At 42.8% G+C, this 20,341-nt stretch overlaps 2 protein-coding genes across 3 annotated transcripts in view; both read left to right on the top strand.

Moving 5' to 3' along the window:
• The first annotated feature begins 241 nt into the window (after window positions 1–241).
• On the top strand, window positions 242–1,601 carry LOC115163522 (small nuclear ribonucleoprotein Sm D2). Its single transcript, XM_029715503.1, has 3 exons — window positions 242–381; window positions 796–975; window positions 1,170–1,601. Coding segments are annotated over exons 1-3 (357 nt in total). The 5' UTR covers window positions 242–379; the 3' UTR covers window positions 1,345–1,601.
• Window positions 1,602–5,755: 4,154 nt separating this feature from the next.
• Window positions 5,756–20,341, top strand: part of LOC115163521 (vasodilator-stimulated phosphoprotein) — a 40,841-nt gene continuing 26,255 nt past the window's right edge. The window contains exon 1 of one of the 2 annotated variants that reach the window (XM_029715502.1): window positions 5,756–6,437. In XM_029715502.1, coding sequence (XP_029571362.1) covers window positions 6,433–6,437 — 5 coding nt within the window. In that variant the 5' untranslated portion in view covers window positions 5,756–6,432. The remainder of the gene's footprint in view (window positions 6,438–20,341) is intronic. The other variant, XM_029715501.1, reaches the window with a different exon arrangement.

The raw sequence follows: 20,341 nt of genomic DNA, 5'->3' as shown, positions 1-20,341 counted from the left end.
TTTTTGTTGCAGGTTTTTAGGGAATCTCCTGTGTGTTTTAAGTATCATGTTCTTTCTCTCACAAATAATAATTTTCTTCTAAAATCATCTTGAGATTAATACGAATAAGCTCTAAATTATAGTTAATTTACTCTACTGCAATCTACAACTGAGACAGCATTTACATCATTGCATAAATAAATAAAATGTATCCAGATAATGTATTATAAATACATGTTAAGGCAACCCGGAAGTTATTGCAATATTTTAAAATGGGACCCGGAAGCCGTTGGACAGACAACACACGAGTGTGGCGTTGGAGCGATTGAAGAAGCCGGCAAAAAGCTAACATATTTACTAGATAGTTTTCCTGCTAAAATCGCCATTAGTTGAAGAAAATATGTAAGTACAATGTGTGCTTTGTTTGGATACAGTAAAACAGAGACCTCATCACTGTGGAAAGATGTGTAGCTAAATTTGTCTAGCTGGCTGGCTAACGATAGCTGTTCGTTAGCCAGCCATGATGATCTAACGTTATTAGCGATAGTAACTGCTGTAACTAGCTAACATATATTGTAGATGACCCATGTTGATCATAATAAAAATGGGAACTTATTAGCCAGCAAGCTAATACATCTTGTCTTTGGCCTCTTCATGTGAAACAGTTTTCAAACTTTGTTAGCAGCTAACAGTTGGTCTGAATTAACTTTAGTTGTGTCAAGTCGCCATAATCATCATCACGAAGTCTATCAACAATGTTTGAATTGCCTGGAGTTGAACTCTGTTAACAATGAGCATCCTCAATAATCCTTCCAGGAGCCTGTTAAATAAACCCAAGTCTGAGATGACTCCTGAGGAGCTCCAGAAGCGAGAGGAGGAGGAGTTCAATACTGGGCCCCTGTCTGTGCTCACCCAGTCTGTCAAAAACAACACACAGGTCCTAGTCAACTGCCGAAACAACAAGAAGCTGCTTGGCCGTGTCAAGGCATTTGACAGGTATTTATGTAGTTAGGCCACTGAGTTGGGAAGTCATCCATTGGAGTTATACGGTTAATCACAAATGTCCAGCAAATAGAGACACAAGAAAATGTCTGCATTTCGTCATCAAATGTTACCCATATCCTCCCAAAGGCTTAATTCTTAATACTTTTTGGTTAACTGCATACATTTGTATTCCTTTCTCAATGCAGACACTGCAACATGGTCCTGGAGAATGTGAAGGAGATGTGGACAGAAGTTCCCAAGAGTGGCAAGGGCAAGAAGAAGTCCAAACCAGTAAACAAGGACCGTTACATCTCCAAGATGTTCCTGAGAGGAGACTCTGTAATCGTGGTGCTGAGAAACCCCCTCATCACAGGAAAATAGACTGTTAATTTGCCCACTTCACCTGTCTTTGTCAAATAGATGATGGCAGGCAGTGGGTGGACTGTCATTATGTGAAAATTATGTTTTGTTTTGGATCAGAGAGGAATCTGAGCTGTGTGTTTAGAATTTAGTGTGAGAAAATGATAACTTCACTCTTTGGATTGCTGATTAGGATCGTTCTTGGCATTCTGTTTTGTTTTGGGCGCTCTTTTAGTTTTTCATTTTAATAATAAAATACGAGAAGTATGGTATTCAAAGTGTTGTATGTCTACACACTCTTAGCCAGATGTATTCTCTACTGTATGTTCTATCTCAAAATCATTTCAGGCTTGAAAGCTAGGGATATGTTGGAATGAACAGAACTCTGACTCTTGACTCCTCTTTCTCCTTCCTTCTCTCCATCCTCTAGCCTGTTTCCCCTGGCAGAAGCTAGGGTGTCAGTGTTGATTTCAGGCGGCAGCGCTCAATATGTGACAAACTGCCGTTTTAAAGACCCATGCATTATAGATGAGACCAGATGTGATGACTGTCACTTCACACCCCGCTCTGCGTTCTCCGTATCATCTTGTCCCTCGCTGTGGCTCACCCTCTCCTGACCACTTTGTTAGCTAATTGTCTCAATAGCATCTATTTCTTCTCAAACAGTTGGCACTTAAACCAGTGTGGTAGGCTTGAGTGACAAGGTTATTGCCCATTAAGTGGCATATGTGGAAGAGCACAATCATTTTCTTTTTACAGTGCTCTTAAATCATACGTCTGAATTAACAGACTGCATGGCTCTTTAGGTTTGGTCAAAGGTCAGAGTATTCCCTGCTGGGCATAAAGAATAGGACACTTAGTTATGCATAAATCCTGTTATGTCTTCATGATTGGCATCATCTAACCTTTAGAGTCCCAGTGGAGGAGGGACATGATACATGAACATTGTTGAGGAATTTTGGCAAACTCTTCCTTATCCCCAAAATAACAAGTTAAGTTTCCCATCTTGAATGTTGTGAAGTTAATGCCATTTTAATGTTTGCAGAGCAGTCAGAAGCAAGATCTCACAGTTCCCTGTATGCAATTTAGCCTAAATCTCACTCAGTCTTAAGTGTTGATTCCTATTCCATATTTCCCATTGAGGCGAGTCCTCTTATAGCTGACTATAACTATTGTGCTTCTCTATTCCCACAGCTACTCCATTCCTATTCATGGTTGTTATGCATCATACACTTTCAGCTTTTGAGAGTTTTCCCATGCTCTTTATTGGCCCACCTAGCCCTTCAAAGCCTGGGGCTGTCTTCCTTCTCTTTGTTCGGTCTCTTACTGCAGTAGTTCATGTTATCACCAATAATACAGTATATTACTGCAGTAGTTCATGTTATCACCAATAATACAGTATATTACTGCAGTAGTTCATGTTATCACCAATAATACAGTACATGCAGTCTCTTGAGTGTTCTGTTTAGTTACAAACATGCACACCTATTCATTCATTCATTCCTATTGCGTTCTAGAAAAGGGTGCCATGTGTCTTTACGTGAGACTTCATGAGTCCAGTTCCCTCCAGATTTTGGGGTGTGGATCTTCAGCAGGAAGGGGGATGTTTTATTCAGTTGGCAGCTGGGGCAGAAGGCGCATAAGAGGGGAAGTGTGATTATGATAGCATTCGGGCATGTGTTGATACTCCGCGCAATGCATCACCCTCGCCCGGCATGCGGCTCACACTCGCCATCGATCGTGCCCGGTAACCCGAGCTGCCGCAGTTTGTTTCCAAGCAGATCCATGGTCGGGGTGTCAGTGCAGCGAGGCAGGTAGAGAAAGAGTGATAGAGTATCAACTCTATTACACAGCAGTGGAGGCTGCTGAGGGGAGGACGACTCATAATAATGGCTGGAACGGGGCGAATTGAATATTTGATACATTCCACTTATGCCGCTCCAGCCATTACAATGAGCCAGTCCTCCCAATTAAGGTGCCACCAACCTCCTGTGACACACACTTGAGGTCACCTCATCACAGTGAAAGAAAAAGTGCTGCTACCCCACACATCAAGGCCAACATTATTTTAAAAAAAATCTTCATTTAATTAGGCCTACATATAGAAGTATTAATACATAGACATCCCATATGTTATTTGCAGACTAAAGGAAAATGTGGAGATACAATGTGTATTGCTACATGGCCAGGCCAGCTATGTTGCTCTGCTATGTGTTGTTCTTTTCCTGTTATCAATCAGATAATGGTGCAATTATTACATTATTACATCAGATAAAGGTGCAATTACTACATGGAGACGAATGTATTTTCTGTATACAACCTGACTGGAATGTTTTTCTTTCTCGAACAAAATAGTAGGTCTACACTTCATTATCACTATCAACCCATAAAACCATTCTCCTCTCAATTAAAACCTGTAGTATTTTCTGCCATCTAGCGGTGTATATTAGTAGTGTATGTTGTTTGCCGCCCAGTAGAGGGCGTGCTTAAACTTTAAGTACTCCAGGCTACATGAGTGCAGAACGCAGAGCAACACTCAATGTGCCTGTCAAACACAACCAGTCTACAGCCCGAACAAAAAGTTAAAGAGGGATAAACCTCTAAGGTTTGATAAAGCATTGTCCTCATGAAGACAAAATTAAGAGTTTCAGCTGGGTATCTTCCTTAAGGTATACCTATCTTCTTCCACTGTGCAGTGCCTCAGGTGATCCTCCCCAATTCCCCTAGTAGAGGTCATAGACCTAGTCCGGGTCAACTCATTTGGGCTAAAATTTCTTTAGCTTCCCTCTGCCTGGCGACCAGCACAGATCTCAAACACATAGTGTCTCTACCCCTCCCCCGCTCTCCTGTCCACACACACTACTTTTAACTGAATGGCATGTTATTTTAATTAAAATGTTCTTATGAATCTAGGATGTATTAACAAACAATCTTTTGGACATTGTGTTAGATGAGAAGATCATTACCTTGTCAAACCTGTTTCTGAAAGTTCCAGTGGTTACTGCCAACATTTAATTTCCTGAAAAATAATCTGTGGTCAAAATAACTCTTGCATATGGTTCTATTATCTATTATGCACAGTGAAATAATCCATGACCCATTTTAATCCCTATGAAGATGATTAGTACTCAAGGACCCTGCCTTTACCACCATTCCATTTTTTCCCCAGACTAATTTTCAATCTCTTCTCAATCTCATTTTTGCTACAGTCCTAGACTCACTGACACGAGGGCACACACACACACACACACTTAATGTACCCGGGTCTTCCTCTTATTTCTCACTGTCCAGCCGCTCTAACATAACCTTGGTCTCTACCTTAATCTAACTCTCATATTATCTAATCACTGGTGTCCAAATCCATCAGGCCCCATGTGAAACTGTGCCAACTATGGAGAGAGCTGACGTCACACTGTGGAAAAGTGGTACAGAGGACAGGAGGGGAGAATCCTAACATTACAGCACAGTCTACTTCTGGGTGAACCACTTTCTGGGAGTAGAGGAGTCTTTGACACACTTACATTTTCATTTTCTCCCGTCTTCCAAAAAATGACATGTTTTTCTGAGGAAAATCAGATTATATAATTAACATGAGCTTGAAAATGTGTACTCTATTTTGGGGTGCAGTTTCAGTAGTGGCCAGCAGAAAGCAGATTGAATGGAGGGTGCTCAAATTGTGGGACAGTTGCTCAGTAGATTGTAGAATGGTCAGCTGTCGTGTGTGTGTGTGTGTGTGTGTGTGTGTGTGTGTGTGTGTGTGTGTGTGTGTGTGTGTGTGTGTATTAAGACCTATCAGTGCTTCAGATGTTTACACATGCCATCGAGACGTAATGCATTCCTCCCTTTTCTGATCCAATTCCCTCTCCCCCATACGGAGAAAATAGGCTACAGTATCGCTCAAGAAGTTTTAGGAATACAGTGCAATATTTCATGTATATATTGGCCATATACTGCACCTCCTTGGCCCTTACTGCTTAAATAGTCTTTCCCATTATCTTCCTCCTTCATTATGTATGAAGTTAGTAGGCCTATAGTGGTGGCAGGTAGCCTAGCGGTTAGAACGTTTGGCCAGTAAACAAAAGGTTGCTGGTTTGAACACCCGAGCCAGGAGGGTGAAAAATCAGTCAATGTGCCCTTGAGCAGGGCACTTAACCCTAATTTGCTCCAGGGGCACTGTACTACAATGGCTGACCCTGTAAAACAACACATTTCACTGCACCTATCTGGTGTATGTGGCAATATAATTATTTGTTTTAGCCTACATAGAGCCTACAGCTAGTTTCTTAAACTACTTGTTGTCTCACCATTACTAATGTTATGTGCACAACGTTGATTATAGATAGGGCAGTCTTGTTTAGTGCAACAGGCCTATGTTGCTTAAATTCTAAGTACAGTATGTTCCCAACTTTCCACCAACTGCCTTGAACACCCGAATTGGAGTTATGCCTTTCAACCACTAGGGAAAGGCAGAGTGGTGTGGATTCTTCCCAAGGTTAGTGCTATCCGGGATCCTTGGGACATCCCTCGCCAAAACCCAAACCTTAATAACCCATTTAAAACGTCCACTTCAATGGGGGGACGTCCTAAGGATTCGGTATTGCAATAAAAAAAATCGAACTACATAGAGGGGCCGGTGAACATGGAAAGAAAGCCTACTTCGAGTTGAAAACTGGAGGCGGGTTGAGTTTAAACACCAATGAAATTACACAGACCGGGAAGGTCTAAAGAAGATTCCCAGCATTACCGATCAAGAGGAGTTCCCACTTTGACAAAATTGAGAAAGAGGCTTTAGTTTGTCCTGACATTGTTCGCTCGTTTGTAGTAGTCTGTTTAGAAAGGAGAGATGAGTCTCCGATCCTGATTGGAGTTGGCAAGCGCGCTTTACTACTGTATCCACTCTTTCAAATCCTCTCTCTCCGAAACCAGGAAATCATCGAGGTGTGCTTCTCTTTATCCTGCTTGTGGATCGTAGGCTATCCCTTTACGTGTATATAGATGTGTATCTTGCCGATATCGTCGTTTTTCTTTTCTTTTTTTCTTTTTGAACCCCGGGCTTAGATCTGAGGCCGAAAAAACTGCATCGGAGAGGATCTCCACTCTCGCCTAACAATGAGGTAAAGCAATTCAAATCTGATCGGTCTGTTCATTTTGTGTTGTGACTACCTGGTTAAATAAAGGTGAAATAAAAAAAACAACAATACAACATATCGATTTTGTGCGCTTGTAATGATCGAGCATGGCTGGTGCAAGTTTTTGTTTGGAGTCATATGATTTATCATATTGTAACTTCGAAAGATCTCAAACTGTTTTGGTAGTCTAGTTTTGTCTCGAGATAGCCTAAACATGTCATCATCAAAGTGACCGCCAGACTAAATCAACTTGTTTCAATGCAGAGCACCTGATACAATGTATCACTTTGTAGCCCATTGGAATTTTGGAACGGGATGAATGAGAGAAGAATCAGAGAAATGCCAGCTCGAGCGCTCTGTCCCCTTGTCATACCGTAGAAGCCTGCTGCTCTGTGATAGTTTAACATATTGTCAAGTGGCCTAATTCCAGTACAATAGGCCTAAGCCTAGACCGGGTCATTTGTACTTTACTTGAATTACAATTTGTGTCCCATGGTGATTTGCATGTATCATGGAATCAATATTTGTTGTCCTATTTGGGACATTTTGGTGGGAAATGGAACTGTAATGGTGCCCTGTGGTAGAGCACGCTGTTGTGTATGCTAGACATGGAGTTGTCTGGTCAGCTGGCCTGCCATAGTTCCACTGCTAGACATGGAGTTGTCTGGTCAGCTGGCCTGCCATAGTTCCACTGATAGACATGGAGTTGTCTGGTCAGCTGGCCTGCCATAGTTCCACTGATAGACATGGAGTTGTCTGGTCAGCTGGCCTGCCATAGTTCCACTGCTAGACATGGAGTTGTCTGGTCAGCTGGCCTGCCATAGTTCCACTGCTAGACATGGAGTTGTCTGGTCAGCTGGCCTGCCATAGTTCCACTGCTAGACATGGAGTTGTCTGGTCAGCTGGCCTGCCATAGTTCCACTGCTAGACATGGAGTTGTCTGGTCAGCTGGCCTGCCATAGTTCCACTGCTAGACATGGAGTTGTCTGGTCAGCTGGCCTGCCATAGTTCCACTGCTAGACATGGAGTTGTCTGGTCAGCTGGCCTGCCATAGTTCCACTGCTAGACATGGAGTTGTCTGGTCAGCTGGCCTGCCATAGTTCCACTGCTAGACATGGAGTTGTCTGGTCAGCTGGCCTGCCATAGTTCCACTGCTAGACATGGAGTTGTCTGGTCAGCTGGCCTGCCATAGTTCCACTGCTAGACATGGAGTTGTCTGGTCAGCTGGCCTGCCATAGTTCCACGCATCCATGCAAGGACCCTATTCCCCCGTAGTTGGCCAACCAGGCCTGTACACACAACCAAATTGCGCCGAGCATGGAACAAGCCAGTCAACGAATTCCACATCCTGTTGCAGCCTGTGAAGTTGGCAATTACACGCTTTGAAGCCAAGACTAGTTAGGCCTTTTCTGGAATGTAATTTTTTTCCTGATTCAAACACAATGGCCCTCGCATATCACCTGGGCCTATGTACATTTGTATTCTATAATATATCTGGGACTCTATCCACAATGTATATTTTTTGTGATTCCATAACCTGTGCAACAAGTTATTTATCTTTAACCAATCTTGAATTTCTCACTGCTTTTGCCAAACCAAGTTGAGTAAGTAAGGCCTTGTATTGTTTTTAACCTGTTGCTGGTCACTTTGGTTTACTTTGTTAAAGCCAACACTGATTTCTAGGCCTAATGAATGAATGGGCTCTGGCCCCATCTAAAGAGGCCATGTCATTTACCTTGCTTACATAATGGGTGAGGAATGTAATGTTGTCTGTCACGTAATCAAGTTCATTGTCCTCAGCATAGTTTACCGTATGTGAATGTTGCGACAAGTGTAGCCAGCTGGTTAAATGTCCCATGGTTTCTCCCAATACAGGTAGGCCTAGATCCTGAGGTGACCCACATCTAATAAATAGAAACCTCAGTCAATACATCCAAGGTAGTTTATTACACAAAGATAACCATATTCTCTGTCCACCCTGGCTGTGCATACATCCTCCCTATAACCATAATCAGCTGAGACAGTTTCCTCCATGTTTCTCTATCTCAGACTACACTGTCACACAGGAAATGCATCGGTGTCTGGTACTAACGGACTCCGCTGGGCTGGGCTAGCATACAGTAGGCTACACAGGGCACCCTTCAGGTGTAAGGTGGGTGTGAAACATGTCACATTCGATCTAAGAAGTTGTTCCATGCACTGTGTCAAAACATTTTATTTGGTTATGTCACATGTGCCAAATACAACAGATGTAAGGTCTACCTACACTGAAATGCTTACTTACCATGGTTGGGGTCAATTCAAATTGAAGGGAGTCAATTCAGGAAGTGAACTAAAATTATAGTTCAATAATCGAAAAAAGGGAATTTGTTTTCAATGACTTGTCAATGAAATTAAAAGCAGAAGCTGTTTTATTTCAAAAGTTTTTTTGTATATATTTTCTGAATTTTAAATTCAAGCCACTTCCTGAATTGAGCCCAACCCAGTTACTTACAAGCTCTTTTCCAACGATGCAGAGTTAAATAATAAGAATAGAAAACACAAGTAGTACCAATACACTATCAATGTGTAGGGGTACATGGTAATTGAGTCAGATATATACATGTAGGCAGAGGTAAAGTGACTAGGCATCAAGATATATAGTGTCTAGCAAGGAACTGTGTTTGGGGTGATAAAAGGCTGCTCTCACCAGTTACAAATGTTCTCCTTTCACTCTTACCATGTTGAGCACAGTTAAAATGTATATATTTTTTTTACATTTTGGGGAATATTCAGAGGTGGAAACTTTTTTTGTGGGAATTAACGGGAATATATGGGTATTAATACCATTTAAATGTAGATGTTTTTTTGCATTGGATATATTTACCATATCATATGGAGACAGAAACATAAGCCTTTTATCTTATCATAATTAGACATAATTGCAAATAATTAAATCCTTCCAATAGAAAAATGAATAATTTTGTTACGAATTTAACTTTAATTAAATCTGTTGACTCTTCACATGGGATGATTTTAATGAACAACAAAAGAAAGGAAATATTGAATGATCCATCGCATCTCCCAAAAACGTTTTCAACATCTGTAAAATGACAGTCTAGAAACTAAAGCTTTGGTTGTCTTCCTCTCAGGCTTCCATGTCTTCTCCCTGGACCTCCTCAATGTCCACCTCTTGAACATCAGACTCTGAGGCCTCATCTTCACTGTCCCTTTCCAAACTTGTTGAGGATGGCTTGTTGTCAGGCTCAAAAAGCTGCAAATTTGCCCAGATGGCCACCAATTTTTCAACCATTGTATTGGTCAGACTGTTGCGTGCTTTGGTGTGTGTGTCTGTGTGTGTGTGTTCCCAAACAAGGACCAGTTGTGCTCTGAGGCAACAGGGGAAAGAGCCTCAGATCCACAAAGTCCCTACCACCAGGTGGCTGATGAGATTTGTTGGGACGACTGCCATATTGCATCTCCATCCCAAAGCCCTTGCTTGGAAGTGTACTTCGCCAGACTGCCAAGAACCTTGCCCTCATCCAGGTCAAGGTGGCGAGACACGGTAGTGATGATACCATAGGGCTTGTTGATCTCTGCACCAGACAGGATGCTCTTGCCAACATACTTGGGGCCCAACATGTACACTGCGGCGTGTATGGGCTTCAGGCAAAAGTCTAAACGCTATTTGATGTTTTTCAGAACTGCAGTTTCCTCTGCTTGGAGCAACAGTAAAGTGGGCAGGGCAATATGGATTTCTTCTCTTACATCTGCAAGCAGAGTCTGAACATCAGACAGGATGGCATTGTCTCCCTCAATCCGTGCAAAGGCTACTGCTATAGGTTTCAGGAGTTTCGGGCTGCTTACCACTCTCTCCCAAAATACATAATCCAGGAGGATCCTCTTGATGGGGCTGTCCATTTCTTCAAGAGACTCCTTCCCCTCCAGGAGACTGTCAAACATGACAACACCACCCCAACGGGTGTTGCTGGGCAGCTTCAATGTGGTGCTCTTATTCTTCTCACTTTGCTTGGTGAGGTAGATTGCTGCTATAACTTGATGACTCTTCACATACCTAATCATTTCCTTGGCTCTCTTGTAGAGTGTATCCATTGTTTTCAGTGCCATGATGTCCATGAGGAGCAGATTCAATGTATGAGCAGCACAGTCAATGGGTGTGATATGAGGGTAGGACTCCTCCACTTTAGACCAAGCAGCCTTCATGTTTGCAGTATTTTCTGTCACCAGTGCAAATACCTTCTGTGGTCCAAGGTCATTGATGACTGCCTTCAGCTCATCTGCAATGTAGAGACCGGTGTGTCTGTTGTCCCTTGTGTCTGTGCTCTTGTAGAATACTGGTTGAGGGGTGGAGATGATGCAATGAATTATTCCTTGCCCACGAAGATTCGACCCCCCCCCCCCATCAGAGATGATTGCAATGAAGTCTGCTTTCTCTATGATTTGCTTGACCTTCACTTGAACTCTGAACTCTGCATCCAGCAAATGAGTAGATAAAGCATGTCTGGTTTGAGGGGTGTATGCTGGGTGAAGAACATTCAGAAATCTCTTCCAATACACATTGCCTGTGAGCATCAGAGGTGAACCAGTTGCATACACAGCTCGAGCAAGACATTCATCAGCATATCCTCTGACTACGTTCTTCCATTGAGTCAAAAAACTTCTGATTCCAGGAGGACAATGAGCTGTTGCTATCGATAAGGTGTCCGATTCATCATTTTCACCTCGACTAGAAGTAGAGGGACTTTTGTCAGAGGTTGCTTGTTGTAAGCGCTGAGGGAACTTTATGCACATGGCCAGATGATTCTGCATCTTTGTTGCATTCTTCACATATGATTTGTCACAATACTTGCAAATGTACACAGCTTTTCCTTCTACATTAGCTGCAGCGAAATGTTTCCACACATCAGATAGTGCCCGTGGCATTTTCCTGTAAAGATTATTCAATTAAAAAAAGTTTAAAAAAAAAATACAATTCCATGTACAGATAAATAGTTAAGCAGTTAGATTAAACAACTCCTTTGTAAGATAAATGTTTTAAAATGAAACATGTATGGAAACGGGTGAATTAACACTCAGTTACCAGGCTCAAGCTAGCTAAAACCCACATGGTAGCAAAAACTAACTAGCAGGAATTGTTAACAAGTTAGAAATGATTTAAACCCACTTTGCTGTAGGCTACTATTTACTAGTTAACAAAAAATCATGTATGTCATATAAAATGTATTCACCCCACTCAGTATTGTAATCAAAACTTACCAGAAAGCATGTAGTCCTTGGCTCAGACAGTATAGTAGTGTGGGCTCAATAGCATCTCATTAGTGTGCAAGATCTTGAGAATCAGTTGTACATGTGATGGAAGAATTCACTGTGCATGCAGAGGGTTGCAATTCCATTGAATTGGGGATAGTTTAACCAAAATATGCCACAAGACCTAGAATTGCCTTGTGTATCCTGCAAAAATGGTTCACTGTTATAAGCTAACTTTTTTTTTCTTTCTATGAATTAAAGCAAAATTCCCCAAATTCCAGGACTTAACTTCCCATGGAAAATTTCACTAAAATTTCCCAAAATTTCCTGGAAAGTTTTCCAACCCTTTGCAACCCTATAGAGCGACTTACAGGGTTAAATGCCTTGCTCAAGGGCCCATCAACAGATGTTTCATCTAGTCTACTCTGAGATTCAAACCAGCAACCTGTCAATTACTGGCCCAACGCTCTTAAAGCCAAATCAAATCACCCCAAACACACAGGGCGGCTACCTGCCGTTATGTGTGTTTGGGGTGATAAAATGTTCCCTTTTCACTCTCTCCATGCTGAGCACGTATACTATTGGTTTACTTAAAAGCAGGAACACACACTCTGTAGGTGAGTCAGTCTCCTTTATTTCTCTCACGTCATTCTTTGTCTGCCTGCCTGTCTGTATTGAAATGGGCTATGGAGGCCAGACTGGCTTGTGTAGTCTCACAGGGAGTGTATTCCACTTGCTACCCTCCCCTCCCCTCCCCCTCTACCATCATCAGTGAACGTTTAACCCCTAGTTGAGAAGTCAGAACTTATTATGGTGGTTTAGTTGTTTGTCTAACTTTGTCTCTTTGATGACACTGCCATGTAACAGTCATTATGTTGTAATCCTGTAGCTAAGACTTTTATGGCACATAATCATTGTATTTTTATTTTTTCATGTCTCCATAAGTAGACTATTTCCTTAATTCCTTTGTTCATCAAAGTAGATTCAGATGGGTTCCTTGTACAAAAATAAATTGTACTCGTGTGGAAATCAATTGGACTTGTGTAGTTGCGTGTGTGGTAGTATTCACTGAAAATACTTTGTGCGCCATCATTTATACATTAACACTGAATGACACTGTGGCCGAGCAATCTGTGACATGCTTCATCACAAGCTCTCCCATTTTAAAGCAATTAGATGCAGTGCACAATGTACAAAAATTAGCCTATATTGTCGCAATCGGGACATCCAGTTTCCTTGGTGGTTGTGGGTTTTCTTCTATTACTAAGCATCTAGATTACAATATCCCCCCTTGTTCAGCGGTGTCACTCACACGTCTAGGCGGGTGCAGAATGGTGGGTAGGGCATGGTAAACAGGAAGCAACAGTTTGGCTTTGGTCACTGACCAAAGAATCCTCTACACCCTCCTATAGTACGGTATACTGACGGTGAATAAAATGCATGTCTCATAATTAGGCTCACCTCTCAATTCTTCCTATGAAATTGCGCAAACTCAACATTTCGCAGTGCGTGTTGGGATAGCACTGCTCTGGGGCCTCCTGGCTTGTTTGATGTGGCTGTTGGAGGGTCTAATTAGCTGCTACACCCTCGATCATTTTTACCCCCTCAGCTAGCATTGGGACACTTGTGCATAAAGCAGAGGTGCGCATGAACGTGCAAATGGAGTTTTGAGGGGATTTGGGATTCTGCCTGACACTCCCATGTACACCATTCTGTTCCTTCCCTCCACCCTAGCTAGTACCCTTTCACACACCCATATCCCTCATTCCCAATGCTCCCAGTTTCTCCTTTTATATCCCATCAATAAGAAATGTAGTGCTGCCTGTAGCTGATCCTTATAGATGCTGTAGGTAAGGAGGAAACTGTGGTTTCTCAGGGCCACTTGTGTCTCTGGAACAACCATCATCATCATATTCTCCTTATGGTTCCCTGGTCAACTCCAGGTCTTGGTTGGCTTTGTCCCAACAAGCCGAGGGCATCAGCATAGCTACACAGTGTAAACTTGCACCGTCACTGGAGCTGTAGGTGAGAAACTAAACACTAGGCATTGGATACCATAGAATTAGGAACTAAAATAGAGATCCTATGAAAATTACTATGTTGGATGCTGTAAAATCACGAGCATGAGTGGTCGCTGACCGGGGCTGAGATGGGCTAGGTCTGACCTGGTGAAGCTAAAGCTTGTTGTGGAAGCCATGCTGTAACGTTTTAATGCACAGTCAGCAATGGCTGCAATTTCTCCCTCTTGTTCTCTTTGTCGCTCTCCATTCATAACTCTCTCTTCCTCCCTAGGTGAAAATGGAGAGGGAGATCTGTGGAAAACAGTTTTATAGCGTCAGCCATTGCAAAAACACTGTCACAAATACTGACTTTACCTTCTGCCATACATGAGGATGCTAAGACAATGCATTAACTGGATACAAGCTATATTTTGTTTTGAAGCTTTAAATAGAGGCTCAAGCGATGCCACTATTGGTTAAATAGGGAGTTTCTTTTTTAGATTTGGCATCAAACTATTTCCTGCATGGGTGACATTTTTGTGAATGATTAGCGAAGCGACTGTTGTTTACAGAAACTTTTGTGCTTTCGCTGGACTGGTTGCCTCTTTACATCTCCCGATTGGGTCTCTCTGTCTGATATCTGTGTTGAATAATTCTAGGTTTAGTCATTTGGATAAATTTTCAATGGGTAGTGAATCGTCTCTACTGAATGTCCACCATTGGGATATAGCTGTAAAAAGTACCACCTCGTTTAAAAGGTAGATTTACTGATCCTCATTCCATTGCTTCATTCTCTACTAACAAGCATGTTCATGCAATGACCCTTAGTGACCACGAGGCAAGTTTAACCATTTTGAAGACACTTTATTAGATGGTGTGTGCGTACTGTCAAAGAGTAGGACAGCAACATTTCATAGATCCATGATTTGATTGTGTACTTCAGCAAAAAAAATGTACTTCCTGTGTCTTGACCAGCGTTGACCCTTTTGAAGCTGATGATAAAGGAAATTCTACTACTCAGCATCTATATAGCTAATGCTAAGTGTCAATCCACAGGCATGCAGCACTCGTAGACCTCCATAAAGATGAGGTATCAACTCAATTTAGTTTCTATCCTTCCTCCCTCGCTCTTTTGTGCCCTGTGAGCGCAGCTTCATACCCATAACATATTCTCTAGAGATGTGGACAGAGTTACATGTCTGGACAACTGAGAGAGTGGGGAGTTTCTCTCATCATGTCCCCACCCCCTAATGAGGAGGGATCTTCTCCAATGGGCTATGCCTCCTCCTCAGCCTCTCAGGGAGGATATGCTTGGCCCTGTAAAAGGAATTAAGTGAATGCAGAGAGGAGAGAAATGATTCGATGGTCCAAATAAGGGCATAGTGAGTGCCAGTCACGGCACCCCCAGAGCGCTTCAGGAGCTGGAATGCTGCTTTTGCTCCTCGGCCTCTTTCAAGTGGTCAGAGGCCTGGCCCAGACAGCCAAGGAACGTTTCCACAACGTTGGAGAGACGATTCCAGAGAAACTCAGGCACCGATGAGTCAGCACACAAAGAATGCTGAGTGGTTTGGGCCTGACCGAGAAAGAAAGAGGAAAAAGTGAAAGAGTTTGAGAGGCAGAACATAACAAGAGACAGAGAATCTGACACCTTAGCGAGGGAGAGAGCGAGCCTGGTGCTGTGTTTATTTAACTAGGCAAGTCGGTTAAGAACAAATTCTTATTTACAATGACTGCCTACAGCGGCCAAACCCTAACCTGGACGACGCTGGGCCAATTGTGCGCCGCCCTATGGGACTCCCAATCACTGCCGGTTGTGATACAGCCTGGACTCGAACCAGGGTCTGTATTGATGCCTGTAGCACTGAGATGCAGTGCCTTAGACCACTGTGCCACTCACGAGCCTGGTGCTGTGTGCCTCACAGGGGAGAGACTAAAAGCACTAGTCTTCAGTCTGCATGTAGCAGCATGCTAGGACCTGTGTGAGGAGGGGCAGGCACGAGGAAGGGAGATGGAGAGTTAACAGCAGTAGGCAAAGGATTACAACAGGGGCCCTGGTCCTCCTCAATCTTTAGTCTGGGGGCTTCAGTAGTCAGCCAGTCGGTCCATACGGTTTGCCTCTTACAAAACGACCTGTTCTTCAAGGATCTGAGGTATTCTGTCCATTTATCATCCTATTTTGTGTACAGCCTATGTGTTTTTGTGTTTGACCGATTTAACACTCTACTTGTTATTCAGTGCTGTTACTGTCTGTGTCCCACTGTGTTAGTGTCAATTGGGCCAGATGTACACTACAAAAGTATATGGACACCTCTTCAAATGAGTGGATTCAGCTATTTCATCCACACCCGTTGCTGACAGGTGTATAAAATCAAGCACACAGCCATGCAATCTCCATAGACAAACATTGTCAGTAGAATGGCCCGTACTGAAAAGTTTAGTGACTTTCAATGTGGCACCGTCATAGGATGCCACCTTTCCAACAGGTTAGTTGGTCAAATTTCTGCCCTGCTAGAGCTGCCCTGGTCAACTGTAAATGCTGTTATTGAGAAGTAGAAACGTCTAGGAGCAACAACGGCTCAGCCACAAAGTGTTAGGCTACACAAGCTCACAGAACGGGTGTGCTGAAGCACGTACCACATAAAAATCGTCTGTCCTCGTCTGTCACTACAGAGTTACAAACTGCCTCTGGAAGCAACGTCAGCACAAGAACTGCTGATCGGTAGCTTCATGAAATGGGTTTCCATGGCCGAGCAACTGCACCCAAGCCTAAGATCACCATGCGCAATGTCACGCGTCGGCTGGAGTGGTGTAAAGTTCGCCTCCATTGGACTCTGGAGCAGCGGAAATGCGTTCTCTGGAGTGATGAATGAGTCTTCACCATCTGTCAGACCGACAGGGGAATCTGGGTTTGGCAGATGCCAGGAGATCGCATAGTGCAAAATGTAACATTTGGTAGAGGAGGAATAATGGTCTGGGGCTGTTTTTTTTATGGTTCGGGCTAGGCCCCTTAGTTCCAATGAAGCGAAATCTTAATGCTACAACATACAATGACATTCTAGAGTATTTGCTTCCAACTTTGTGGCAACAGTTTGGGGAAGGCCCTTTCCTGTTTCAGCATCACAATGCCCTTGGCACAAAGTGGGGTCCATACAGAAATGGTTTGTTGAGATCGGTGTGGAAGAACTTGACTGGCCTGCACAGAGCCCTGACCTCAACCCCATCGAAAACCTTTGGGATGAATTGTAACACTGACTGCGAGCCGGGCCTAATCACCCAACATCAGTTTCCTACCTCACTAATGCTCTTGTGGCTGAATGCTGTGGGGACTTGCTTCCAATGTTCCAACATCTAGTGGAAAGCCTTCCCAGGAGAGGGGAGGCTGTTATAGCAGAAAGGGAGTGTGGACCAACTCTATAATAATGCCCATGATTTTAGAATGAAATGTTCGACTAGCAGGTGTCCAAACACTACATGAAAAAAGTATATCACTGAGTCTGATGTCACTGTGACAGCCCTGGAATTGACTGGAGGGTAAATTCATTGAGGACAATACTGTCAGATGATACTGGAAACTTCAAAACTAATGCACTTGTTTTTGTACGTAAACTGAATAAGAGATCACACATGGTTGGTCACCTATGCCCATGTCGTTTGTGTGTGTACTCGCCTTGTGGTGCTAGAGATACCCAGGTAGTGCGCTGTATCCTGGAGAGACAGGACCAGGTTATTTTTACTCTGCCTTTAAGAACGTGTGTGATCGGCATCTTCATCATCCACGACTTGGAACTGGGGTCTTTATTTTCATCAAGGCTGAGAGAGGGAGTTAACATTGCTTTACTTTTTGTTTTAGCTCTCATTTTAAACTAGACATTTTTTAGTGGGAAGAGGTACTATGAGTGGAATAACATTTGTTCACATTTCCACTAGGCGTGAAGTCCTCCTGAGATCTGAATAAACTGAGCTGTGATGCATCTTATTTCATTACCTTTAGTCATGTTGATTTTCTCATGATATACAAATTAGAAAAATAAAAAGCTTTTGGAGTTCAAGCACCATTTTTGATTGGTACATGACTCTATCTGTGAGCAAATTAAAGTGCATTAGACTTTCTATTGATGTGATGTGCTAGACTGGACAGTTTGTCTGTCATGAATGACCCCACAGCATCATAGCACACTGACAGGACATAGAAAGCACTCAACATGTTCTGCCAAAGTGGAACAGTGGAGGGAAAGTCCAAATTGCTAACATGTTTGGCACGGGGCTTGGTAGACTGATTAACTGGTAGCCTAAGTATGAGCGCAGAGATGAGGATTGAGGGATTAAGAGGGACGATGGGGGACAGACGTGTAGACCGAGAGAGGGGGAGGGAAGAAAATAAGGAGTGTGGAGAAGAGCATGGTGGGAGGGCCAGGTAAACAGAGCGAGAGCCACTGGACCTGACTGTACTTGTCTGTACAAGCTCTGAGCAAAGCCTTATACAGACTTCTCAGAGCGTGTGCCCCTGTCGAGCACTGCAGTTTCCTGTTAACCCCTCACTGACTGAGAAATTATAGGCTCCGATTCTGGCTCTAAATGTCTGAGTTTCTATTTTTTTATTTTTTATTCAACGAAACGTTGTCATTGAGTTCGGTTTGTTGGTTCTCCTGTAGGTGTTGTCTGTCTGTGTATTCAGGCTGTAAACTTTATCATAATGTTTATCAGTTAGGTTGCTAATTTGTCATCTTGACAAACGGGATATTTTCATAAACTTTGCAGGAGCACTTGGTTATGACTTTGACATGTGCAGCAGCCACGTCCAACACAATTAATGTTTCATGGGTATGTGAAAATTCCTCAGATTAAGACTGTCCATTCCTTGTTTGAGTTATTTTAATGCTCAGCTAGCCAGTGAGCTATTGGCTCTCACTGTACAACACCTCTTAAACAAACCGGTCAGCTAGTTAACGCTTAGCTTAATTGCTAGTCTGGACTCTTAACTAACCTTCAAGGACTGCATTATGTGTGCTGCTTGGACACTGTCACAGGAATGGGGCGGCAGCGTAGCCTAGTGGTTAGAGCGTTGGACTAGTAACCGAAAGATTGCAAGATCGAAGCTCCGAGCTGACAAGGTACAAATGTCGTTCTGCCCCTGAACAAGGCAGTTAACCCACTGTTCCTAGGCCGTCATTAAAAATGAGAATTTGTTCTTAACTGACTTGCCTAGTTAAATAAAGGTAAAATAAATGTAAAAAATGAATGGTTTATGGACTTTTTTCCCCCCATGGTTCATTCAGATGGTAACACGTGGAAAAACATGTGCGTCCATGTAGCATGCCTGCCAAGCCCTTGGACTGCCTGCTTTAACATGGGAGTCTCAATGTCTGTAGATGTATCAATAATTCACTCCTCACTCTGTCCTCTTGAGCCCCTGCTTTCTCTCCTATTAAAAATGCATCCATTTCCCAGTCCCTTTTCTCTGTACCTTACCAGTTCGGAGCTGCCCTCACTGCTCCATACCTGGGTGGGTTGCATTCACTAAAAACAAATGTGAGCAAACCTTTTTAAATGGAATATTGGCATTCTTGCTGGAAAAGTTCAGCTTGCACTTCTGTTTCCGTGTCTACTGACCACGATCCACATCTCTTTCCTCACCCTCTTCCCTCACACCGCTGTGTCCCCAGCCAGGGACATCTTTTAAATCACTTCCTCCTTTCTTCACATGCCTTACCTAACAAACATTTAGGTCAACAGTGGGCACATGAGTGGGTAAACTTGAAAGGGTGAGTTTGTGTATATGTATGAGCGTGTGTCTATTGTTCACTAGTCAGGCTGAGTCAATCCTTATTAGGCATTGCTGGGAGCAGGAAGTGGGCTGTGGCTACAGAGCTGTGTCACAGGAAGTGGGAGATTGTATCACAGACTGGAGAGAGGTGAAGTGGGAGAAGAGATGGAAAAGGAGAGAAATGAGGCATGCTCTCTGACAGTCTGCTCCCTCTCCTTCACTGTCTTCCTCTCGGTCTTCACACTTATTAGACTTTAAGCCAAAATACCGTGGGCTACACATATACTGCAATGTAAACTGGCGAACTTGTGAAAGAGCAAGTAAGGCATTTCACTGTACTAGTGAACATGACAATAACTTGAAACTAGCTAGCAGGAGTTAGATGTGTATTGTCAGCTAATTTGATGTGTAGGGATGAGAAAATAAACCCTTTTAATTGTCAGCACATGCTTGTGGATTGTTGCATTATTCAATATTGTAATGTCTTAGATGAAAAGTTGCTCAGATTGTTAAGTAGTTTGCTTAGTGGCTACTGTGAAAGGTAAGGCAAGGATGTAATGTGAATTGAAAAGTAGAAATCTACAGTTGAAGTCGGAAGTTGACATACACCTTATCCAAATACATTTAAACTCAGTTTTTCACAATTCCTGATATTTAATCCCAGCAACAATTCCCTGTTTTAGGTCAGTTAGGATCACCACTTTATTTTAAGAATGTGAAATGTCAGAATAATAGTGGAGAATTATTTATTTCAGCTTTTATTTCTTTCATCACATTCCCAGTGGGTCAGAAGTTTACATGCTCTCAATTATTATTTGGTACCATTGCCTTTAAATTGTTTAACTTGGGTCAAATGCTTCGAATAGCCTTCCACAGGC

This window comes from Salmo trutta, chromosome 26 (assembly GCF_901001165.1).
Source record: "Salmo trutta chromosome 26, fSalTru1.1, whole genome shotgun sequence".
Lineage (NCBI taxonomy): Eukaryota > Metazoa > Chordata > Actinopteri > Salmoniformes > Salmonidae > Salmo > Salmo trutta.
Note: the sequence above shows the minus strand (reverse complement) of the source record. Positions and strands in the feature narration are given on the sequence as shown.